Below are 26,505 nucleotides of genomic sequence, written 5' to 3'. Positions count from 1 at the left end.
GTCGTGTCATAGAGCTTGACTTGAAGCAATTTGGAAATCGAAGCGGAATAGAATTTAACATTAGTAAATAATATAAAATAAATATTGAAAATTATAACGAGATAGTTACGGTTAATAGATATATTATATCTAAATAAATAGATGTTATATGTTTTTATCAAAGCAAAAATTGGCATTTAGAGATCGTATGGAATATATTGGATCTAATAACAGAGGTAATTATATTGAACTTGTTTATTTATTAATTACGTCAGATAAATAATCTATTAAAAATACATTTAGAGAATTAACTGATTGCCTCTGGAAGTCGGCTTCTTACAGAAACACAGCTTCCCTATTATCAAATCTCACGGCACGCCACTGGTGTAGTCTATCTTAATTTTTTATCCGACACGTGTATCATTCTTCCCTCTTTTGTTAAGTCTACGAGTTTATCAAATTTGAAAAGATGACCATACACCGGATAATTCACGCGAAGTTCATAGAAATTACTCTTCTTCAGAGATGAAGAGTAATTTCTATTAATGGACATTATAAGACACTACTAATTTTGCATTCTTCTGTGAGGGATGAGGCGATTTGTCAAGTGAGTGTTTCCAGGGAGAGCATTTGATGGTAAACTGGCTCCTTATTTCGATGCTAGACACGCAAGTAAACACCTGAAAACCTCAAAATTGGAAATGAAAGCGAAATCGTTGGAATTCCTTAAAGACAAGACAAAATATGGTGTTAGGAGTGTGTGTTATTGAGCTTTTTTTTACCTAATTCTTTCCGCCCTGTGGGCACTAGGAGGACCTCTTTTTTGCAAGCCCATTATGGGTTCGGCCAGGCCCACAATGGAGTTGCTGGGTTGTGAGGGACGGGGCCGGACATAACCAAACGGACCACCCCCCGAAAAATTCCAGTGGATTTTTCAATCCGCTCGGATTCGAGCCCAGGTCCTCCAGAGCGGTAGGCTGCCACCTTGACCTCTCGGCCATCCGGCCGCTGCGTTATTGATGAAGTTTGAACTGAAGATTAAGTTTGTAACTGGAAAAGATTATTTTGTAGCTTGGTATAAGAGTTTCTGAATAATTTGTAGTAAAGATGATTGATACAGATTCGTTTTCATTATTTACTGTATCTCTATAATTCATTGTTATGATTATAAATTTACAAAAATGTTTCGTAAATATTTTCTTACTGTTTCAAATTGCCTTAAAATTCATTTTAAATACGTGTGACCTATTCGTAAAAGACAAAATATCGACATAAATATTCACATGTTTAAAAAAATAATAATTAAAAAAACAGCAACCAGTTGTTTAACTTTCTTGTAACATTTAAAATTTTGGTGATGCTATCTGTTATGATATTTTATTTAAAAATTTACACTGTTGATAATTCCGTTTTATATGAATTCCATGTTGTACGAGTCATTTAGATTTTACAAANCAATTCGGTAAAATTTAATTATTCATTTTTTATTTTATCAAATTTAAGTTTTTCATTAGTGTTTTTTTTTTGTACAAAAAATAATTATAATAATTTCAATCAGCTTTCTCCAATTTTTAATGAAGGAAAAAAAATAGATAGAAATTACTTCAGGCAATACGTGAGAAACATTAAAATATGAAAATGCGGTCCAGTTTCTCGTTTTGTATTCAAGACAGGAAGCAATTAATATCCTTGACTTTTCAATAAAATATCAATCTACCGGGTTACTCAATAGATATTAATAAGACAATGCAGTTGGGAATTTAAAATATAAACCGCATATTGTGGAAAAGTTGCAAAATTTTCAGGTTTCCTTCGTTAAAAACCAGATAAAAACTAAATAAAATTAACTTACAATATGGAAGACTCAAAACTTTTTTTACTTCTAAGTTACAGAAGTTATATTCAGTGATTTAGAAGTGACTCCTTATAAAGTGCCTTGTGTGTTTTGTATGGAGACTCTCCCCCCATTGAATCACCCTATAAAATCAATTTACATATTATGTGTTTTAAAACACTCATTTATACTAATTTGCATACGTTTTATTTCAGGAATAGGGTCCGGATTAGCCAAAAATTCTAACGTCATAGCAATTAACCAGTACTTTGTTAAATACAGAACCATGGCAACTGGCCTTTCACTCGCGGGTTCTTCTATAGGATCTTTCGTCTTACCACCTCTAACAGAATATTTAATGATCGAATACGGTTTAAGAGGAAGTTTCCTATTATTAAGTTCTGTTCTGGTACAAAGTTTGGTGACGGCCATGTTATTCAGACCCATTAAACAAAGCGCAAAACGTAATCGAGTAGAGATGGAGGACGTTGCCTTAGATGGGCTCGAATCGGAGAAGATGCTAAGCACCAAAGAGGAATCGAAGTTTCTTAAAATAATGAAAATGCTCTATCAACTGTTTAAAATACCCATTTTTTATGTAATTATATCGACCTTTTCTTTTAACATGTTTTGCTTCATTACCTATCAAACTGTGGTCGTCGATTATGCCTCAGATCGTTCTATAGCAGTAACCAGGGGTGTTTTTATTGTATCGGTTTTCTCATTTTCTGATTTATGCGGTAGATTAGCTTGTGGATGGATTACAGATTTAGGTTTTATGAAAAGAAAAAATTTAGTGGTCGTGTGCTGTTTCGGAATGGGAATACTATTCTTTTGTGTACCCCATTTTTCAAGTTTTACAATGATGCTCGTCATTGCGCTTTGTTTGGGCATCTTCACTGGTTGTCTGGTCGTTAACAGCTACGTTCTTTTTACAGAATATCTTGGTTTAACTAGGTTACCATTATCTTTAGGTTTAGGCAATACATTTTTTGGATTAATAAATTTTGCTGCACCCCTTTTAATAGGTAAGTGTTATATTTTATAATTCGATTATCATCATCATTATCTAGAAATTACAAGATTTAATGTTTATATTTTCAGGATATTTTAGAGACATCAAAGGTAGTTACGATCCAATATTTTACATATTAGGAGGAATGGAAATATTCCTTGGTTTATGCTGGATTATAGAACCCTTTTTAGTCGATGAAAATAAAATTGATAATTAATTTTTTTACATCATATTTTATCTATAAAAACTGGTTTATTTTTTAAATATTATTTCTTAATTATAGCGAGAGGTAAAACAATTTTCTTAAAATTTTTAATTAATAAATGAAAGTGATAAAATAATTAAAATTTAAAAATATTCGCATTCCATTATAAAAAAAATTGATGTAAAGTTCATTAGAAAAGCACGAAGGAATCTCTCAATTTGTCCTAATTTTATGCTTGACCTATTTGGAAATAACGTTAACGATAAACACGATAGAGTCCCGATTCTCATACAAACTGGAATGTTCTTGCAACTGTTCCACTTAAACGAGTGGCTTCTTTATTATAATTTACCTTATTGTTTAAATATGTAAAACACGAAAAAAAACAGCGCGAAACATATCATATATTTGTAAATTCATCATAAAAATTCACTAGCAATTTCAATATCTAAACACATCATTTCTTGGAGGCCATCGATCATATATGATGACATTGATACGAAGAAGAATTTTAATAAAGACATTCCTGCATTATATGTGTATTAAAAAAAAAAAACATTAAAAGCTGACACCATTACCAAGATGAAGCAATCACCTGGGTCATCTGTAAATATTTAGAAAGGAAAAGTACAAAGATCGTATGTAAAAGGTAGCAGACAGTCTGGAGTTGTTGTGCTTTGATGAATGTCATGGCAAGGAAAAACGATACAGATTCTAGAGATGGAGGGTGGGCGTGGGTTGTTGCCATTGCTTGTTTTGTCACCAATTTTATTTCTGTTGGATTTCTTAGATCGGGGAGTGTACTTTATGTTTCGTTTACACAAATTCTGGGATTAAGTCGAGTTCAATCGGCATGGCCGTTAAGTCTGATGGCTTCGGTGATGCATTTATCAGGTAATTTTTATATACAAATTACGCACTATTAAATTATTATAAAAGATTAATAAATAATACTTTCAGGACCCATATTTTCCTGTTTAATTCAATATCTCACCATTCGAAAATTGGTTATGATCGGTAGTGTTCTTTCAGCTTCTGGATGCATTCTTTGCTATTTTTCATTACATTTTATCTCTCTTATCTTGTTTTTGGGAATTGTTAACGGTAAGTTTTTTCGAAAATTTCTTCAACAATATTTTAAAATTTTATAATTAAAAATGTTTTTAGGTTTAGGTAATGGTCTCATCTATACTTTCAATCCGGTTATCATCAATATGCATTTTAATAAATATAAAACCACAGCAATGGGAATATTTAGAGGTGGTGCTTCGGTTGGATCGTTTGTACTTCCACCTTTACTAGAAATTCTAATTACTAATTACGGTCTGAAGGGATGCTTCTTACTCTTGGGTGGTGTTTTAATGCAGGGTATAGCCGCAGCTTGTTTGTATCGTCAACCTAAGAGCGTAGAAGAATCGCAGAAGACTGTCGACGATAAAGAAAACAAATGGAAGACCTTGAGAACCGCTGCAGAAGTTGGAAAAGATCCCATATTTTTGATCATTTCTATTAGCTTTGCCATATTCTTTTTGTTTATAAATATCTACGGGACAGTTATTGTCGACTTTGCAGTTGATAGAGAAGTTAGTACTACGTCTTCAGTGTTTCTAGTTTCAGCTTATGCTCTATCAGATATGTGTGGACGATTCGGATCAGGATGGATTGTGGATTTAGGAATTATGAAGAGAGTTAACGTTGTGGTCTTATGTTTTTTATCCATGGGATGTCTACTATGTGTACTACCTCAATTATGGAGTTACACGGTGATGATGGTTTTATCATCCATTCTTGGATTTCTTTCCGGATGCACGATTATTCAAGAATCAGTTTTTTTATCCGAATATCTAGGTATAAATAAATTACCAGCTGCAGTCGGTTTGAGTAATTTTATTACTGGATTGGTGGTATTGCTGGTTCAAGCACCAATAACAGGCAAGTACTGTAGTACATAAATTTAAATTATTATTTAATAATAACATTTCGAAATATAAGAAGATAAACATTTCATTTTCAAGTAAACTATTTCAAAAATATTACCAAGTTATTTATAAATTATCTTGTAATATAGGGTTTGGTTTGGTTTGACGGGTAACACATGGACGATTTGTCAAAAGGGGATGTGATCTAAGGGAAACTGTCCCCTATTTAAGTGTTAGACACGCAAAAAAAGCCGGAATTATCTCGTAGGAAGTTAATAATTAAAGGATTCTTAGCGAATAATACTATTTACCAATCATAATTAGGTAGAAAATTGATGACTAATTTGTCAAATCCTTTGTTTATTACGTAACTACCACTGTATGACGTCAGAATATGTAATTATTCTTGAAAGAGACAACGTAATTTACTTTACACAACGTAAATAGTGGAAAGTTTTATGTTGACGATTAAAGTATTCCATCAGATAAGTTATAAATACTTCATTTTAATATTTCGGAAATAAACTTTTACGAATAAAATGATTTTAAAACTTTTACAGAAATAAAATTATTAAAAGAAGTAAGCAATTTTCAAACTGGTCAATAATGGATCCCTGAAATATATTTGGAGATAAGAAAACAATCTTATCTTTATGGTCTTCTCTTAATATTCGTTTGACCTCGATATAGTGTACTTTTGTAGTTGATTTGCAACGTGACTCTCTCCACCCGATACCAATATTTCTGGATATTGTCAAGGACTTTTAGCATATTAAACAGGTCACCGAATATAAAATCTGATTGAGAAATAAATATTTTAGATGTTAAAATGCATTACTTTTGACTACCTCTACGATATCTTATGTGTAATTAAATATCTTATATCTATTGAATAATATAAATACGCTAGAAAAATAATATCATTCGATTAAATTTGAAATTGTATCATTTAAAATTTCATCGTTATTGAATACTAAAATAATAATTCTTTTAATACGTTTATTCGTCAACAGATAACACTAGCGTGTGCTCGCTTAAGTTCTTTTAAGTTTATCAGCCTATTGTACTTTTAGTTTCAAAATTTTCTTATTATAATTTCAGTTGAAAAAAAAATCTTAATTCGGTATACGAGATGAATTGAATACCATACGAACCATGAACACTGTAAGGATAGTTTATTTGGTTACCTCAACGCGACACATGGACGACTGCATCCTGAGAGGACTTTTATAGGAAACTGGTCTGTATCTGTGTGAAGAAAGGAAAAAAACTCCATAGTGCAAGCCCGTTGGCCAGGCGCGAATCCGCGACAAACTACTGTTCAGTGTTTTATCTACTCGGTTAAACACTATATTACAGTAGAAATTACACTGTGGTCTTGTCTCAAGGCGAGAATTGCATGTCAGACGGTACCACATAAATCTATGCTCCAGCCAAGAGTTCTAGACGATTATGCCTATACTTTTCTGGAGGACTTATGCCCTATACTTTTCTGGAGGACTTGGGATCAAATTCAGACGAGCAACTCAATTAATTTTTCATGGGAAGTCTGTTCCGAACGATATATCCGGAACAGACTATCCACCACCCGGCCACCTCCATTGTGGGCCTGAATAAAAACTTTCTTAGTAGCCGCAGAGCGAAAAGAACTTTGAAAAAGACTCGAATGATCATTTACAATTAACGGGAAAATGTACTTAAAATACAGTAGATCCTCGTTATATCACTCATCGAGGGAGACTAACCGAATGGATACATTGAGTATATCATCCAATGTATCTATCCATTATTGGCTAAAGCGTTTTTAAATTTAGAAGACCAAAAGCTAATGCAATATATTCGAATGAGCGATATAACGAGGGAAAACTTTATTTTATGCGTTTACTATTGTTACTATATGTATTAATAGTTAAAAATACTTCTGGCATCTAAGGATTAACGTAACCATTCGTCAATAGCAAAAACCTGTATGTATCAATCCTGCAAAAAAACAAGACACTACTGTATTTTATCCGTAACTTCTAAAAATAAAAAAGAAAATATAAATTGTTAAAAGTATATGTTTAAAAACAAGATAAATCAAGATATATTACGAAATGAATCGTACGATAAAACCACTGAACTCTGATTCGCGCCTGAAGACCACGTGAAGACCCTACCTAAATAGGGATTAGTTAGTTTCCCATAAAAATTCTTTCGGGAGCATCCTCCATAACGCTTTTACATTTATGGACTCAGGACATCTTAAAACGTCGAGAAATGCAAAAAAATTGGGCGTAATTTCTATATGTTAGTGTGTGCGGGGAGCACGATTTTATTCATCCTCTTTTAAGCTTAATAACTCCTTTGTTTTTTGTCGAAAATTTCTGAAATTTTGCAGGGAGGTTTTTTTATTACGGTGATTGATGCCATTAAATTTGGGTGGTTAAAGGTAGAGGAGGTGGAGAGATAATGGAGATCGCATGTAGCGTCGGATTTAATGACAATTTTACTCGTTATTAGCCTTTACAATATTTTTTTTTAATAAAACTTATCCCTACCCTCAAAATTAAGCTTTTCGTCATTTTATAACAGTTAAAAATATAAAAAGATTTAAAATATAATCTAATAACAGATAGCACCACTAAAATTTTAAATGTTGCCTGAAAAGTTGAGCAACCTGTTGCTGGTTTATTTAAAAAAGTAATTTTTCAAATTAGATCTTATTAGATCTTCCCCCTGAAAATAGTGAAGAGAGTGGAAAAATCCACTCTTTTCTGTTTAGAGTGAATTTTTCCTGGTTTTCTTCACGTGTCTAACAATAAATAGGGGCCACTTTCCCATATAAAGTTGATAATTCCGTTTTATATGAATTCCATGTTGTACGAGTCACTTAGATTTTACAAATACGTGAGCCGTTCACAGCCTGGTACACGTATTTGTAAAATCTAAGTGACTCGTACAACATGGATTTCATATAAAACGGAATTATCAACAGTGTTATAGGGGTGTCTACTGTATTTACTTGCACTATAATTCATGTCGGTACAGATCCTATTGAGAATCGGTTCTCTTTCAGATAGATAAAAATTGATAATTACTTTTGAAAATTTGTTTATAATTTATGTTATTTGGATGGATTTATCTTTTTTTTACACTTATTTTTGTGTGAGGACTATTTTTATATAGTATATTAAACTCTAAGTTTATATCATTATCTGTAAATCTAGTTTAAAATAAACTTTTTACGTGTTTATCGAATGAAATTGAAGTTTATGTGATGACACTTTATCAATTAGATACGAACACGAAACAAACTTAAAAGGAAACTTGAAATTTGATTTTTTTTATTGTTAAAAATGTTGAAATTTCAGTTTTATATATAGATTTATTATACAATTTTCATGTAGTCTATAAGTATAATTTAAAATTTAATGCATTTGAAGAACAATTATAATTTAAACCCACGTACTAGGGTTGATAAAGTACGGCAACACAACGCACGAGCAATCTGCCAAGGAATAATGCCCACCGAAGAACCTTCTACGGGACTCTAAATTGGACCCTATTTAGGTGTTAGACACGTTAAAAAACCACAAACCCAGCCCATTAGTTAGGACGTAAACTCGCAACGAAGTAATGCAGTGTTTTATCTACTCACCTGGATTGAAAATATCAATAGAATAATGTTAACAGAATAATTTTAAGAGGAATGAACTTGTATTTCTTAATGCCAGTGACTTGCCATAAAATGCTAGATTTTTTTTGTTTTTTTGCTGAATAGACAAGCGTACATACATTTCATCTACACTGTACAGTGTTGTAGCCTATATATTGGAATTACAATAATTTTATTTAGAGAGTAAGTATAAAGAAAATAAAAATGCTAATAACTAGTAGAATTCTTCTAAGTCCTATCCTACTCGATCCTTCTCTATTTCTCCACTCTTGAGACCTTTAAAGGATTTCGGTATTCTGAAGGATGTATATAGGAGGAAAGTCTTCCTTATAGCAAACTATAGATCCTTAAGACATTGTCTAATGTAAATAGATTAAAATAATTTAATATAAAATAAATTTTAATAATAAATTTAATTTTTTATTACAGGACACTTTAGAGAAAAGATTGGAAGATATGATTATTTATTTTATCTCTTAGCTTCGCTTTTGTTTGCTTGCGCATTTCTGTGGATATTGGAGCCTCTTATACAAAGAATTCGTGATAAAAATCTTCAGTGTGATACAAAATTGTAAATATCCAAGAAAATTTATTAATTTGATCATTGTTTAAATTATTTTTTATATTAAATAAACGTAACTAGTTACACGTTGTTGCTTTTAATTAAAAAAAAAATTAAATTATGCTTATTTTATGAAGGTTTTCTGAAATTTTCCTTACTCTCTTAACATTTATTCCATAAATATCTATTTTTTAAAACATATCTCAAAAGAATATTCAATCATCTTTCGGACCCACCAGTGCTTGGATAAAACCGCTGGACACTGATGGTCGTGGGTTCGTGCCCTTTCAACGGGCTGGCCATTTGAAAAATGGTCAATTCTATGAAAGGCAGATCGTCCACGTGTCGCGTTTTCGTGTACGAATAAAATCTAAATGAAACCTGAACACGAATTCACTTTAAGTTCGTCATCTTTTCGTGTAGTCCAGTGGCGTGCCGTTATTGGAAGTGATGGATGCGCCGCTTCCCTTGTATTTTCTAAAAAATAAATACGTATTAATTTTAATTATATGAAAATAATCGCACAATATTTTATTATAACCGCATTATGTATCTTATTACAAATTTCTATACTACACGTGAAAAAAAACGATAAAATTGCTATTGTATATTCGAATATTAGTGATGGAGTGGAAGCGCTTTATCGTCAGCATCCAAAAAGCCAGATTCGCGCATTCGCTTCACAGAGCACCAACCTCACCCGGTTTAGCCGGTGGAAGCCTAGGACCTCGGGTGGATGCTACACGTATACTGCATCCAATTCTATCAAGGACCGGTTCTGGGTTGTTAGACACCTGCCCGCTAGATATTTGGCCGCCCTCGCCCGATTACGCCAATCGCGAGTAGATTTATAACTTAACCCAACCGATAAGAATTTACTGGTACGTTTTTACGATAGTTCTGTATAGTTGACAGGAGTTAAAAAAATCCATTAAAATATTTGATATTTTTATTCCGCTCTCCGATTTTATATCGCTCACGGATTTCAATGTTAAACCAGTGATATTGCGATTTTGTATGTCCCATCTTTAAGGGGGTGTAGAAGAAAACGTGTACAATTCTTGTATAATGTGAAAAAAATTAACTATTACTTTGACAGTGTGATTTACAACTAAATTTAACGAATGAGAGAGATGCACGGGGTACAGAAAAGGCTATAGAATTTATTTTCCTTAAATTTACAATTTATGTATCCGTTGCCATAAAAATTTGTCTTTCCACTTTTTTCCCGAGACTACAAATATTCGTATACAAAGTAACCGGTTTCGACTTATTTCTACTTAAGAAGTACAGTAGTTAAATAATTAAGAGATTAGGGAATTAGGGACATAAANGTTATTTACACTGAGATACTTGACAATTATTTGTTACAATCTGTTGATTATCATCACATTGATAGGAGTTCTTTCATTTATAGCAAGATAATGATCCAAAACATACATTCAAAAGGGCAATGTCACGGCTTCGGGACCAAAATATTAGCCTGCTTGAGTGGCCGCCTTAATCGCCTGATCTCGACACGATTGAACACATCTGGTCCTTCTTAAACGTCGCTTGTCTGACTATGCAGTTCCACCAGAAATCATCCACCAATTATTGGAACGCGTACAGGATGAGTGGAACAAAATAACATTGCACGGTTATTATTAATACCACGCCTGATCACATTATAAAGGTTTTAAAGGGCCAACGGAGGCTATACTGATTATTGAAGGATACTTTTTCCATAAATATGATATGCATTGGGAGGATTTTGATGCAGAAAAAAATCTGTTCTTTGTATGTTACTATTATTAATAAAATAATTATGTTTTCGTATATAATTATCAGAATAACATAAGTATGCAAATAAATATAAGTTTTTCGTACTAAATGTGCTTTGCAACATTTTCCAGTTCTTTAAAATAGTCTCCTGTATTCTTTGGGAGGATTTTGACGCTTATACCCCGTTCGCACCGAGCATTTCGATCTAGATTGTGACTAAGGTCGGAGATTGTTCTGTGGTGCGAACGCTCTCGACCATTTCAATCTCGACTGAAACGAGGTTCAATCGCGATCGACTGGAGAGAGTTCTCGAAACTAGATCCAATTATAAGAGAGATCCCACAATCCCACGCGCGCGAGAAAATACAAGATGGCTGCGGAACACGTGTCGGGCTATCGACAGAGAAATAAAAAAGACATCTGTCTATTATTATATGTATGGCAAGAAAAAGTATTTATTTCTAACCAAAACTTCCACTTTGCTTGTTGGTGTTTGTTGTTGTTGTTGGCTTTCGACTAGCGACAGTCACAATCCAGATTGTAAGTAAATCGAGATCGAAGTGAGTCGTGGATTTGTGCGAACATAGTATTACTGTATATCCGCTAATATTTTTGCTAAAGAATTGTTGATCTTACATCCTAGACTCTTTCTCCTCAGATAACCCACCAGTGATCAAGTGACTAAATCCTCTGAACGCAGTTTATTTTTCTTCTTGCTAAGGGCAGAAAAATTGGCCGAAGATAATAACAATGAAACATTTTTAATTACAGATAATCGATTATTTTACTTTTTGAAAATAATTACGTAATTAAATGTGTGAGGTCTCGGACCTCACACATTTAATTACGTAATTATTTTCAAAAAGTAAAATAATCGATTATCTGTAATTAAAAATCCTCCAGTTCTCTCGGTTAAAATTTCGCTATGCCTACACTTAAAAGGGCAGCATAATTACTAGATAGGTCCCTGATAATTAGTGTGTAATGACGATTGGCCGATTAATCAGTCGGCCAACTAAAAATAGTCTTATTGGCGGCGTTTTCTGCCAGTCTGGAGTGACAAAACAAAAATATCAATACTTGGCAGACTGCAATACTTTAATCCACCACTAAAATAGAATAAGATTTGATGTCTCAATGTAACAATGAAGAATGCACGGATCATGATACGAGGATGCACAGTATTTGCTGTTAGAATAATTTAAGTATTGCAACATTCTCAATGCAAAAAAACATACGTAAAACAGCTTCAATCTAGACTGTCAGAAAATAATTTCTATCATTTAAATCACAGCAAATAGTCATAAGCAAAAAGTCATAAGATGATTTAAATCATTTAAATCATCTTATGACATATGACACATGCAAATTCAATGCCTCAAATCAGTTGCTTAACTTTCCTGGCAACATTTAAGACTGTGTTTGTAGCGTCATCTGTTACGATATTTTATTATTAAAAATTTTTATATTTTTAATTATTATAAAATAATTAAAAATATAAAAATAAAAATGTCTTTGGCATGTCCTCAAATGTCATTATACCAGATTGGATGCATTTAGAATACGGGCACATTAATTACCATCACTCGGAATTTAGTAGTGCTGTGCCATTAAACTTATGCCCTCCCTCGTTATCAGTAAAGTGCTGGAGAAACTTCGAGTCGATAGGTCAAAGTTCACGAGATCGACGATCTGACCACGTAGAGTTTTCTGGGTTTTCTTTACGTTAATAATATAATTTTTCAGATTATATTATAAGATCAAAGGATTGTCATAACAGACTAAAATCTTTAAAAAATTACCGTACTATTTTTGTTAGTTGTTAAGAAATTAATATAAAATTCATCTTTATTTTAATTTTGTTTCGTCATCAATTTATATAGTACATTAAACTTGTGTAATCGTTTAAGTGTTTTTTGATACAGCTACACGGACGGTTACATAAAATGAAATTTATTCTTACGACAGAAGCCGTCTCTGGATCATCTAAGGAGTGATACAGTAGGATTTTCCTAACTGAATATTAATTTGTAATATATTAAATAAAATATTCTGTTATGGAAAATAAAATAATAGACGAGAGAGATAGAGGTTGGGCTTGGGTAGTTGTTGGTGCAGCCCTCTTCACTGGCATTACCTCTGGCGGATTTACGAAAACGAAAGGTGTTTTCTACGTTCATTTTACCAGTACGCTGGGATTGGATAGAGTACAGTCAGCATGGCCGCTTAGTTTAATACAAGCTTTGATGAATTTATCAGGTAATTTTATATCAATGATTTTCAAAATACATTGTTAAATTAATAAGCAGAAACTCTCGACATTAAACATTGCATTTATAAAATATTCTATGACATATACAATTGAATTTTGATAAATCTATTTTAATTATACAGTATTTTGTTAACTTTCAGGACCTATCTTTTCGTATCTGATGCAATATCTAAGTATAAGAATATTAGTCATCAGTGGAACTATTTTTACTGCATTGGGTTGTACTCTTTGCTATTTCTCGTCTCATTTCATATCGCTAATTATTTTCTTAGGAATAATAAATGGTAAATAATGGATATTATTTAATTAATACCAATAACAATTTACATTTCAGTTTGTACTTGAATGTAACAATTTATTTAGGTATAGGTAATGGTGCCATTTACAATTTAAGTTGGATTATAGTCGACATGAATTTCAAAAAGTACAAAACAACAGCAATGGGAATTTTTAAAACCGGTGCAACAATTGGTGGTTTCGTTCTTCCACTTCTGACGGAATATTTAATATCAGTTTACGGTTTAAAAGGAAGTTTCTTATTGTTAGGAGGAGTCTTATTGCATGGAACAGTCGCAGCTTGTTTATATCGTCAACCAAGAATCTTAGAAATTCAGAAAGGTGAAAAGGAACAAGTTGAAAACGTTAAAAACGAATGGAAAACGTTAAAAACTGCCATAGAAATTGCTAAAGATCCCATATTTTTGATCGTATCGTTTACTTTTGCAATATTACGTTTGTTTTTTAATGTTTTCGAAACAGTTATCGTAAGGTTTGGAGTCGAAAGAGGTATAAGTATGAATTTTTGTGTATTTCTATCTTCAGCGTATTCCATTGCAGATATGTTTGGACGGTTGGGCTCGGGTTGGCTTGTAGATTTTGGATTTGTTAAAAGAATAAACGCTGTCATTATATATTTTACTTCATTAGCCATTCTACTCTGTATACTTCCTCATCTATGGAATTATTCTTGTCTGATGGTTGTGACGTCCCTTATCGGATTTGTCGGAGGCTGTGTCATGATCCACCAGGTGATTCTATTGTCCGAATATCTTGGTGTGAAAAAATTACCTACAGCGGTCGGTTTGAATAGTTTTCTAATTGGATTATCACAGTTAATTTTTGCTGCACCGATATCAGGTAAGTTTTCTTTTAAACCATTCACGTAATTTAACATTTATGCTAATAAAAAAAAAGTTTTCCATCGTGAATAATTAGTGTTATAAATTGAATAAAATTTTATTATTATCTGTAATGTATTTTTGAATATTTTCTATTGAATTTTGTAGTAGAATTTGGTAGAAAGTATGCAAAATACAAAATGGCTATTGAACCAATGTGAATATGATTTGAATTTTTTTTTCTAACGGAGAAGCTTTCTCAACAGAAAATTTAAACGAAAAGAACATTTTGTATTACAGTAGACCCCCCTATAACGCTTAGATACGTTCCACGCTAATCGAATTTTACGTTGTAGGAATGATTAAATACATGAGCCTATCGCAGCCCGATAGGTGTGAACTTTGCGGACTAAGGCTGTTTAAAAGGTTTTCTTATATAAAATTAACCGATTCTAGACTAATTCCACTCAACATTTCCAAAACACGTATAATTTTTTGGGAATAATCTGTATAAACTATGCTATAAACAAAAAATTATAGGATTACTTACCGAGTGTGTACCGTTCGACTACGCCGTTGCTCAAAGCTTGTCTTCGTCGCGGAACAGCACACGAAACGGCGGCCGCGATTTCTGATAAATAATTTNATTTAAAAAGTAAAGAATATTTTATATTTTTATGTACGTTTCTTTGCAAAGCTATATTTAATTATAATTTTCTTTAAAGTATATTCATATAATTGAAGAATATTTTGTATGTACCGGTACATCTACCACATATTTTATTTCACCGAGTAAGTTTTTATTATTTTATTTTTAATTGTAGCCCTTATATCGTGGCTAGCGATTCGGAATGTAATTGTGATATTAAAAATGCATTTAGAGAAGTCTACGGTTTTTACTGGCTTATCGAATAAACGATACGAATGGACCCTAGACCATCACTGACGCGCAATTGACTGATTGCCCCTGGATGTCGGCTTCTTATAGAAACACAGCTTCCCTATAGTCAAATGTCACGGCACGCCCCTGTATAATACTATACAGACGATACCAACTCAATTTAGCCGCTCCATAGCGTGGCGCAGAGTCGGAGGAAAGTAGTTCGGCTGCTCATCCACTATTGGTCCAGACTCTATCAATCTTGTCGCGAAACGAGTGGGCGAAGACATTTTAGGAGATGCTTTATACGAATGTTGTTATAATTTTTTCGCTACGTTATAGGAATTGTCGTTATAGGAACGCACGTTATAGGGGGGTCGACTGTACTTACGTGCCTAAATCAATATGGGTACTTCGATCAGAAATATTAGAACTCTTCTTAATCAAAAAGTCTTTGTCCACGCTGCCAGTACCCCAGCACTTCGTTAGTCTGGCACACTGTACAGTACATAGAATTCTAATTGTGTTTCTATTACAGGATACTTCAGGGATTATTTTGGAAGCTACGATTATCTATTTTATTTCTTAGCTTCCCTTTTCTTTGTTTCTGCACTTCTGTGGACGATGGAACCTCTGGTACAAAGATTACGCAAGAGAAACGACATCGACAACAGAAACGAACAGAACTGAATTAAAAAAAATTGTAAATAAATTTGATAGAAGTTATCTTTAAAAACATTCAAAATACAGTAGTCTCTGTAATCCGACATATATCGGACTGGCGAGTGTCGGACATTTCAGACTGGCGAGTGACATACTCTAATGACAGTACTGTATATTAAATGTATTATATTCAGAATTTGTATAAGATTTCTTAAGAAATTTCATTGACTTCGATAAGCGAACAAATTAAGAACACGACCATATTAAATATTATTTCAATATACCATGTATTTTCGAAATATTAAGACAATTCTATGTTGAAATTAATTGGAAATTTAGTAAAACTATATTATTAAGTAGTTTTAAATCAATTGAGACCGTGAAGATATAAACATTACGGCAATTTAAAACAGCTCGTAAGATACGACCTAGTATTATTTCGATGTCGTAAACTTACGAGAAATCTACGATCTCCGGTTACGACAATTTTGAAGTATCCGGTATCAAGAATGTGTTGGATGACATTTTGACAACTTCCGATTTAGAGTCGTCGATAGGCTTTCTGCATTTTGCAAACAACACATTCGGAGCGTAATTTAAGAAGTAGAAATCGTTAGGCATAATGTCTGAAAATAAAAGACGTCCAAATGTTCAAGACGTCCTAAATAAAAGAACAAGCACTTACATTATCATGAAGTTCATTTACGTGATATCATCTGTAAAAGTATAATTACATTCAAGATTATTTATTAAACATAAATTATGTAAAACAGTTGCAGCATCTATCAGATAAGTAATGTAATGCACCACCTGATCTATCTAGACAAATGAAATCTTCATTTCAATATACCAAACCATTTTTCAATAATGCCTCCTGTTTGAGAGTGACTTTTATTGTATTGTTCTTCACTTGATGTAGTAACACTGTTAATTGGTGTCAAAAGCCAAGGTTAAAGAGGTTAAATTTCAAATTGAGAAACTGTATCTAAAGAATATATCCATCTTATATATTAAATTCCATAAGTTAAGAAAGCAATATTTATTATTTAGTCCTGCTATATTGTAGAAAAGAAGTTATGCGTTATCGCCATTGTCCGAGTATAAAACATTATGTTGGTTATAATTCTCCTTAATTTCATCATCTTGTTTATTATTAATTAAAAGTTATTAATCACTAAAAAAAGGTTGTTCGTTATCCGTTTGAAAAATTTCACTTATATAATTACAGGCCATAATTAATTTATTATATCGCAATTTAACATTAATACCCCCCCTATAACACTGTTGATAATTCCGTGTTATATGAATTCCATGTTGTACGAGTCACTTAGATTTTACAAATACGTGAGCCGTTCACAACCCGGCACACGTGTTTGTAAAATCTAAGTGACTCGTACAACATGGAGTTCATATAACACGGAATTATCAACGGTGTTACAGGGGAGTCTACTGTACTCCTTTTGAGCGTATTTCTTTACCATAAAGTCTTAATCTACGTTTTCAATCCATGGTACAATTCAAGCTCTGAATGAGACGGTTGGGACCTTAACAGAGCTGTAGATCGTACTGATAGGAACAAAAAAGACAAAGGAACCATACCTGTATGAGCTACCCTTCGCAAAATGCATTTCAAATTAAGTATTTAATGGCATGTATAGAAGCATTTATAATGTAATAATACTGCTAATTTTCTTTAGAAATAAAAGGAATTATAAATTTAATATATTTTTTAACACTCAGTAACATAAGTAAAACTTTAACTTGGAAAATAAAACAATAATCTAAACAAGTTACTTCTTATTTGATTGATTTATAAAAGTACTTTTATGTTGTATTTCTAAAATATAATGCACTGTTCATTAAAAAAAATTCCAAAAACGAGTTGCTTAACTTTTCCGGCAACGTTTGGTGTCAATCTGTTACCGCCATCTGTTACGATATTTTACTATTATTAAATACTTTATATTTTTAATTATTATAAAATAGCAGAAAAAAAACTTAGTTTTGAAAGTAGGAATGGGTTTTATAAAAAAATTGTATATGTTAATAACGTGTGAGGGGATATGACTCGAGATATGACACGACCCCCTTTATCTCCCCACCCCTTCAACCTTTAATAACCAAACTTTAATAACATCAATCCTCCTAATAAACAAACCTCCCTGCAAAATTTCAGAAAATTTCGACAAAATGTACAGGAGTTATTAAGCTTCAAAGAGGGCAAACAAAATCGTGTCCTTCGTGCACACTACATACAGAAAATACCCCTGAAATTTTTTGCATTTATCGACGTTTCAAGGTCCCCTGATTCCAAAAATGTAAAATTCTTGGGGGTCATTTCTTGACCGATCTCCATACTTTCCCTCTGTTGTAGGCTGTATAACACCAGGAAAAGTAAGAGCTTTATATTTCTATGAAACATTCTAATTACAACATCGCAAATTACAAGTTGTTTTGTAAATACAACGTATCTTACGAGAATTTTTGTCGTAAGTTACGATAAGAGTGTTTTGTGAATCCGGACCGCAGTCTATAGTACCAAACCAAATTCGTCTCCATATTTAGTTTCTTTCTTTATAAAATTCGCTCATGTACTGAATGCGGGTACTAAAATGGCGTCCAAAAACCACGTGACGTAGAATAAACCAATCATAGGTCGCGTTCAGCATATTCAACAGTTCTAATTGAACACATGTAGTATATGGGCGCAGCCATCTTTGTACACTTGTATAACTGAACAAAGATAATTCTACCGAACACGAAGATAATTAGTAAACACGTAGGACCAGTCTTAAGCGATTAGGTTCAATTTAGTGGCACATCGAATGCCAAAGCCGAAAGTTAAATATTTATAAAACTTTAATTTAAAACGATTCTATATAGTACCAACAGATGGCGACAGATGAATAACACTTAATCTTGTATATTAATCATAGAGTTAGGTTAAAAAGGTTGGATATATTTACATAAATCTCTCGCCAACAATATAAATTATTTGTATTAGTTAGCGAGGTCGAATACCCAACTATCATTGGTCCAATAGATTTATCTACTCGGCCATTGGTGGGCCCGTTTACAATGCGAAATCGTACGTTTAGTAAGCCACAGATCCTATTGGGTCCTTTAATATTTACGAAGAAAGCCATTCACGATTGGTGTTTAATTAGGATGGAGCCAATTAGGTTAAGTTATAACAAAGTTAATGTATATATTTCAATGTATTTATATAATTACTTATAAAACGTTTATATTGATTAAATATGTAAATGGTTTACGACTATTTTAGAATAGAAATCTGCGAATTTATAAATGAAATTTTTAAATATTTTATTCAAAATATATATAAGAATGACGTTTTAAAAAAATATATGTAAATATATATATAAATACATGCGAATACATATAAAAATATATTGACAATTTTTCTATATTTATTTTACAGATAAAAAAAAATCATATTAAAATATAAAAAGTTTTACATTCTTTTCTAATGCTAATAATTCAATAGAAAAATAAATTTTTATATAAATTAATATAGAATAAGAATTCATTACAGTTTTTTTAAGGTGAAGGAGCGAATTTAATGAGTCATTTTTATATTTTTTTTATCCCATAAAAAGACTAAATTTAAAGTGATGGAACCCAATTTGAAAATTAAACGTGTCTAAATAAAAGAACATCTGCCAATTAAATTACAATTAGATTTAGTTACAGGTCACTAATTGTCATTCTATATTCTATATTGTTAATTACAATAGAAAAATTGAAGCCATTTGTGCAAAATGTAAGGCTAAAAATTATAAATTCTTCCCTTTTAGTCTATATTTAATTGTTCATTAATCAGAGAAGAATGATGTTATCATTTGTTTATCCTCTTCCAGATGCTCTCGAGTCTTCAAGGATTTAAATATTCATAGAATAATACTTTCGCTCATTCATCTCACGTTGTAAGCAACTGTAAACGATATAACAGCTGTCAAATATGACAGATAGAATTTAAAAAAAAGACTACTGTAAATACAGTAAAATATATTCTTGGTACAAGCTGAATATAGCAGCATTATATATATTGGTCGTCGGCATTTTCGTTCTCTTTCTTCTCTTTACAGCGCTTTAATAACGGTTCTATAAACCACGTTACACCAGCGATGACGTGCATACCTCCCAATGTATAAAACAAATAATCGTAACTTCCTAATGTATCTCTATAATGACCTATATTGTAAGAGAGAATAATAATATACAAGTTAGCATCATCGACACGTGTTTTAACTATCGTTAAATCATTTCTTTGTCCTGTTTAAATAAACAAAAATTAGTGCAAATCACTTAACAGATGCAACACGTGTTGCATTTTCAATTACGAAGCGTGACAACGAATCGGTAAATAAAACAACGAATTTTTCCAATAATAAATATACTATTTTTTCTGTTTTTTTTAAAGTAATTTCAACAATTTCTTTGTTCTCTGAGACGTGCTTAAATTTCTACTTGACACGCTCCTAAAAATGGGAATATATTCGATTCGGTTTCTTAAATTACTGAAATTTAATACTTATTTTCGCTTCAATTATTCAATTTCTGTGTAGGAACTCAAGTAAAAGTCTTGTAATTATTTAAAAAATTTAATTGAAAACATTCAGTAAGTAGTTGTTAATTGATAAACTAATTTTATAGATTTAAATTTATTTATAATGATCTACAGCTGTTAAATGGTGATCTTATACGTTTTTCTTTACTTTGAAGCTTAATAACTCCCGTGTTTATCGTTCAAAATTTATGAAATTTTGTATGTAAGTGCGTGTATTAGAAATGTTGGTGCTATTAAATTTTGGTGGTTAAAGGTCGTCGGAGTGGGAAGATATAAGAGGTCTTAAATATTGTATGATGTTATATTAACGAAACGATCGTAAAGATGTACATTTTATAATATTTAAGACCTATAAATGCTATATTTTATCGGTTTATAAGTTCAACTATACTTACCAATAATCATTGGTCTGAATAGTCCCAGGATCCCGTACAAAAAATTTGATAATCCAAGAGCCGTGGTGACTTTTGAAAGTCCCAAATATTCCGTTAGCAAGACTGTAAAATTGACCATAATGGATCCACAAAGCAATCCTAGAACAGATATTAAAGCTAATATTGCTGCATAATTATTCCCGAAAGGTATAGTAATTAATAATATACCAGAAGAGATGAAACTAACTATGATAACAGTTTTCCTTCTTATAATCTTAAAGTCGATTATCCATCCCGAAAAGATTCTTCCAAACAGATCACTAATCGAATAAACTGATATAATAAAAACTGCTTTGTTCTGTGCTATGGATCGATCCATAGCAAAGTCCACTAAAATAGTTATATACAAGGTGAAACAGATGAAAAATATACCAAAACAAAAGTTAATAATTTGGTACATAGGATCACATAAAAGCTCGATAACTAAGGAAATATATTGACGGAATGCATTTTGTTTCTTTGGTTTTTTAAAGTTAATTTCGTTGTTGTTGTTGGTGCGTAACTCAAACGTTAACTCCTGTTCTTCGTGGGCCTTCTTGGACGTATTAGGAGGGCGACATAATGACGCTGCCGCTACCCCGTGTAAAAGCACTCCTCCTAAAAGTAGAAAACATCCCCTCAATCCGTAAGTTTCTAGTAAATATTCTATGAGGGGTGGTAGAGCGATCGATCCCGCTGATGCACCAGAAAACGTTATTCCTATAGCTATTGTCCTGTAACGGAGAAAGTATTGATTGATTATAACGGGGCTTGTGATTAATACGAATCCGATACCAATACCTGTAAATAAGAAAAGATGTTAAAAAAGCGAAATTTCTGTTTATAAATTACATAAATTAAACTTCTTCTACTCACCGTAAATCGCTCCCAAAAATATTACAATCGCTGTTAAGTTTAATGGAATATAACAAAGACTAACACCCAACGAGGTTAATAATGTACCTATTATCATTAACACTCGAATAGAAAAATAATGTGTTAACATACCAACAATGGGACCTGACAAAAGATAAGGAGGAGAAATTATTAATACAATAATAGTAATAATAATAAATTTATTATCTTGTTACGCGATGTATTGTCTTTCTTAAACACATCCTTACATTTAAATTCGAATTTAAATTTACTATTGTTATATTTAAATACAGGGGGAAAAAAATATTCTCTTAAATCAACTACTTATATTAATTATTGTTTATGATGACATTTGTAAAGATAAATTAAATTATTTTCCATGTAAAAATCTGTATTTCTATATTGTAATTTTAGAGGGGTACAGTGTACATGAGCTAAAATACTACAAAGTTTCTTAGCTCTTGTACACTACACTTACAGGCCCTACACTTAATTGTTTTAATCTTTACAAATTCTTTCTTAAAACATGTTCTTTCCTCAATTAAGTGGCATTAGTTACATTCACGAAACACATTTAGAATCCGTTTCCTTGACTACAAACTGTACCTGTAGATACAGCTATATATCAAACACGTAAGCTGTATCAATTTAACAATACACCTGATCAATATCTTTATTTATAACAACGATAATTATGAAGTATCGTCCTTTGAAATATTACCAAATTAACGTTAGTTCGTTGCACCCTACTTATTAATAGTCACAGTTAAATTAAATGACAATAAGTAACCTCTCTCTCCTATTTTTAACACCGGCTACCTGTTGTTTAACGTTTTCTTTACGTACTAATACGTATATATAATATACATAGAGGTAACCTGGGGTATTATAATACCTAATAAGGCCCCTATAACGTATGCTAACGATTAGATAACCTATATACTTACCTACTAGCAACATAACGGAGCCACACAAACTAAGTGGCCAGGCAGCCATTTCTCTAGTGATGTCTAGAGCCTCTACAAGAGCCACATACATGACTCCAGCCGATCTAAATAGTCCCATAACTGTAAAAGTGGATATAAAACACGAAAAAGCAACCACCCAAGCCCATCCTCCGTCTATATTCTTCACTGCACTTCTACGAGCGTCGGCCATTGTTGGTGCAGCCACCCGCTGTTGCCAGATGGTGTCGCCCTCGGAGGGTATCCAGTGCCTATTAATACCGTGCTTGGTTTAGTCACCTGACTCGATTCTCCTCTCGCAATTATCTTCGTATAGATGATGATGTAACGAAGTAAGTTGTGNAGCTTTTCATCCCGGATCCTTCAGTGAGCTTCATTCAGGAGCTTTTAGGTAATACACGAATTAAAGTATGCTAACCGTTAAAATTTCGTGGAAAATTCTGTAATATTCACGAATATTTCATAATTAATTAACTATTTTTGAGACCTTTATACCAATTTATATGATTATTAATTTATTTTATTGATTATATAATGCAACTAACACTGCAAGACAATGGTGTCGCGCGGAGAAGCCAACTTACAGTTTAATTTCTTATAAAATATTCAAAATTTATTAAGTTTTTTCTTAATTTTCTCGTATGAAACACGTAAATAACATATAATAACATCTTTATACACTATTTTTAACATAAATATATACATAAAAAGCTTAATAAAATACTATTTTGTAGCTATATATTTCTCCATATTTACATTCTGCTCATCTTTTTCAATGAATAAATTTATAAAAAAACAGGAAAGAAAAATAAATACAGACATTCAAAGAACTCTTACTCAATTTTAAAAGCAGGAAATTTACTTTTTAAAGTAAATATTAATTTTTTTGTCAGATGTACTTCGTTAAACATGTGTGTTTTTTAATTAATGACAATTCTTCTATTAAAGTTAATAAAATATGATAAATCGAAAATTTAACTATTAATTTCCATAAAATTTTTCCTTATGAACATTTACATAATATATTTTTTATTATATTATTCTAATAATAAGATGGATAATGTATTATAATTCATAATTAATTTAATAATAAAGAATGATGATTAAACACATCTGACAGGGGAATAGGAAGGACACGTGTCAAAGGTCAACGATCTAAGGAGGCCCTGGTGAAGGCCCCCAGAGCATGGCCTTCATTACAAGATCAAAATTCTTTGTCAGGAGGGTTGTTTGCGAGGGGAGGGAGGAGGATGAGGCCTCGAATACTAACAATTCATTAATATAAAAATTAATTATGAATTCTTATTTTTGATGATTAATTAACTATTTAATTCGATTATTTATTTATTAAATTAAAATTATTTCTCAATAAATATAGAAGCAATAACGGAAATTTGTAGCACGTTATGAAATATAAATGGTAATGTTTAGCAATTTCGTTCTATTTACTTATTTATATTAATTTATTATTATTATTATTATCTTTTTTTTTTAAATCTGGAAATAAAATTTGAATATTTTTTTAGCGCGTAAATCACAACACGGGAGCGTACTTGACGTCACACAAATCCGTTGCTGCGGTATTGTTACGTAAGCTAAGGCGGCGTGACTCATCTTCTGTCATTTCTAAGATGAATGAAGGACGAAAAGTCCGTAATCCTTCACGAGATATTCACCCCAAAATTATACTGACGTCACTTCCGTCTATAAGCAATCATTTTCGTCTGAATCTAGAAGCCATTCACGCGTAACAGGGAGCTAGTGTTTACAAGAAAACCATTTTTTTTTATTTGAGCACGTAATTACTGTAAAAATATTAATTTTTCGTGTTAAATAAATATTTTTATGTGTTTTTGATGTTTTTTAAACGAAAGCGGAAATGACCACTTCCTCTGACGTCAATTAAAAGACACATTAATGGTCGATTTGATACTTCGTGGCGCCAATATGAAGTGCTCGTGTTCGTCGCTGGGTATTAAATGCTTACTTACAGAATAAAATCGTCAAAAAATTGGAAAATAAATTTAAAAATGAAGGAAATGGAAAATAAAACTTTTTAAAGCACATCTCGAGTAGAAAATAAAGTAAGAGAGTAACTCAGAGAAGAGCTTTAAATCACCTTTACTTAGTCACTTTCTGTATGTTAATATTTAGAAAATCCAGCAAAAAAGTTAAAAGGTATTTTATTTTACAGATTTTTTATATTAATAATTATTATAAAATGACAAAAAGCTTAATTTTGAGACGATACAGACGAATTTTATAAACATTTCTAAATGCTAATAACGAGTAAAATCTTTATTAAATCCGACCCCACTCTAGTTACGATATCTCCCCATCATCTTGATCTTTAACCACCAAAATTTAATAAAATCAACCTCTCTAATATACAAACCTCCCTACAAAATTTCAGAAATTTTCGTCAAAAGACACGGGAGTTATTAAACATCAAAGTGTACCCCTTGTCACATACTTTTTTTCCTACTTTTAATGCTGAATTTATAATATTTCTTCCATAAAAAAACATTGTTTTCAGAACGTGTTATACCTACAAATTTACCAAATAATTTTCTATAAAATATTCTTAACGAAATAAAACTTTTTTAAGAACGTGACTCATAAAACTAATTCAATTTCAAGTGTTTTAAATATCCAATGGAGTATTCAGTGTAGTCTGCATGTCGCCTTGACTTTTTGCCAGCTGTAAGGAAGTTGCTGACGTAAACATGTCAACACACCTAGACAACAGTAACAAGTTGTGTGCTGAATAATCAGTTGCCACCTTGACAAACCTCTCAACCCCTGTGAAAGAGGATCATTGTCACTTTGACATTATTAAAGCTGGATATTAACGTGTTGCAGACAGATAGGAAGACCTAGATCAACCTCATCAATGACCTGACTACATACAGAGACAGAAAAATCTAGTGTATTGATAAAACAATTAGATACGAGCACCCCTAATCAATTTACACTTACATTTTCCAATCTTCTGCTTAGATTCTTCTGTTAATGAGTCGAACGTACTAATACATTTGTAAGTAATTTTAAAATATGTATAATGGGAACGTAATAAAGTAATTTTTGAAATTTGGATCGGAAGAATATATTATTTACATCATCTGGTGACATTTGTGAAAGGATAAGCAATTGTATTTCTCAATAATTAACTGTGTTATAATATTTTCGAAGAGTTAATAGGGCAGACAAACAGACTCTCCCGTGAAATTAATATAAATTATATAGAATATTATGTTGTGAAATAGGTTAGGTTTAGGAATATATCTTAAGTAATTTGTGTATTTATCTTACCCCATATTGTTATTGTATAAGCATGGCTTGCTACAGAGGGAGGATAAAGAAGACACGTGCTGAGAGATCCGTCATCACACAGTCTGTAGTGGTCAGGACTTACATCAGTCATCACCTTACCTTTTGATACATGTTAAGAGAAAGGTTGTAAATCTATTTTAAAGTATTTACACGTGGAGAAATATAATTAGTGGACAAACCACCAATGAAATTTCCGATCCGAACTCGAACCCGGATCCTTCAGTGAGCTTTTCATCCCGGATCCTTCAGTGAGCTTCATTCAGGAGCTTTTAGGTAATACACGAATTAAAGTATGCTAACCGTTAAAATTTCGTGGAAAATTCTGTAATATTCACGAATATTTCATAATTAATTAACTATTTTTGAGACCTTTATACCAATTTATATGATTATTAATTTATTTTATTGATTATATAATGCAACTAACATTAATGGGAAGCTGAGAGAAAACAATGAAG

The 26,505-nt window shown here is 31.9% G+C and overlaps 3 protein-coding genes across 4 annotated transcripts; 2 read left to right on the top strand and 1 right to left on the bottom strand.

The window, feature by feature from the left end:
* The first annotated feature begins 1,539 nt into the window (after nucleotides 1-1,539).
* LOC111631048 (monocarboxylate transporter 9-like) lies at nucleotides 1,540-3,644 on the top strand. The gene is made up of 2 exons (XM_023375240.1): nucleotides 1,540-2,841; nucleotides 2,918-3,644. Exons 1-2 carry the CDS (start codon nucleotides 1,929-1,931, stop codon nucleotides 3,043-3,045), a joined length of 1,041 nt encoding a protein of 346 aa, XP_023231008.1. The 5' UTR covers nucleotides 1,540-1,928; the 3' UTR covers nucleotides 3,046-3,644.
* Nucleotides 3,645-3,677: 33 nt separating this feature from the next.
* Nucleotides 3,678-16,962, top strand: LOC111631046. Its single transcript, XM_023375238.1, has 9 exons — nucleotides 3,678-3,927; nucleotides 3,994-4,137; nucleotides 4,201-4,965; nucleotides 9,040-9,181; nucleotides 9,576-9,642; nucleotides 12,982-13,195; nucleotides 13,349-13,492; nucleotides 13,572-14,345; nucleotides 15,745-16,962. The coding sequence occupies exons 1-9, from the start codon at nucleotides 3,714-3,716 to the stop codon at nucleotides 15,894-15,896; spliced, it is 2,616 nt and encodes an 871-aa protein (XP_023231006.1). The 5' UTR covers nucleotides 3,678-3,713; the 3' UTR covers nucleotides 15,897-16,962.
* A 2,773-nt stretch (nucleotides 16,963-19,735) lies between these two features.
* On the bottom strand, nucleotides 19,736-22,982 carry LOC111631058 (monocarboxylate transporter 12-like). Of its 2 annotated transcripts, XM_023375253.1 has the most exons (5): nucleotides 22,697-22,982; nucleotides 21,750-21,893; nucleotides 21,063-21,674; nucleotides 20,856-20,993; nucleotides 19,736-20,084 (listed from the first exon to the last, which is right to left on the bottom strand). In XM_023375253.1, exons 1-5 carry the CDS (start codon nucleotides 22,905-22,907, stop codon nucleotides 19,930-19,932), a joined length of 1,260 nt encoding a protein of 419 aa, XP_023231021.1. In that variant the 5' UTR covers nucleotides 22,908-22,982; the 3' UTR covers nucleotides 19,736-19,929. The 2 variants fall into 2 exon arrangements, with proteins under 2 accessions (XP_023231021.1, XP_023231020.1); XM_023375252.1 differs by having other exon boundaries at nucleotides 20,856-21,674; nucleotides 22,697-22,981.
* Nucleotides 22,983-26,505: the final 3,523 nt, after the last annotated feature.

The sequence above is a fragment of the Centruroides sculpturatus genome, unplaced genomic scaffold, assembly GCF_000671375.1.
Source record: "Centruroides sculpturatus isolate CEXI.00-Female unplaced genomic scaffold, Cexi_2.0 scaffold755, whole genome shotgun sequence".
NCBI lineage: Eukaryota > Metazoa > Arthropoda > Arachnida > Scorpiones > Buthidae > Centruroides > Centruroides sculpturatus.
This window is presented reverse-complemented; position numbering and strand designations above follow the sequence as displayed.

Excerpts from the sequence above, each read along its gene's own strand:
- LOC111631058 (XM_023375252.1), bottom strand. The coding sequence starts at position 22,907 with ATGGCCGACGCTCGTAGAAGTGCAGTGAAGAATATAGACGGAGGATGG. Across the intron at positions 21,894-22,696 it reads CTCCGTTATGTTGCTAGTAG|GTCCCATTGTTGGTATGTTA; the intron begins GTAAGTATATAG and ends ATCTTTTGTCAG. Across the intron at positions 20,085-20,855 it reads ATTCAGACCAATGATTATTG|GTCATTATAGAGATACATTA; the intron begins GTAAGTATAGTT and ends CTTACAATATAG.
- LOC111631048 (XM_023375240.1), top strand. The coding sequence starts at position 1,929 with ATGGAGACTCTCCCCCCATTGAATCACCCTATAAAATCAATTTACATA. Across the intron at positions 2,842-2,917 it reads TGCTGCACCCCTTTTAATAG|GATATTTTAGAGACATCAAA; the intron begins GTAAGTGTTATA and ends TTATATTTTCAG.
- LOC111631046 (XM_023375238.1), top strand. The coding sequence starts at position 3,714 with ATGAATGTCATGGCAAGGAAAAACGATACAGATTCTAGAGATGGAGGG. Across the intron at positions 3,928-3,993 it reads TTCGGTGATGCATTTATCAG|GACCCATATTTTCCTGTTTA; the intron begins GTAATTTTTATA and ends TAATACTTTCAG. Across the intron at positions 4,138-4,200 it reads GTTTTTGGGAATTGTTAACG|GTTTAGGTAATGGTCTCATC; the intron begins GTAAGTTTTTTC and ends AAATGTTTTTAG.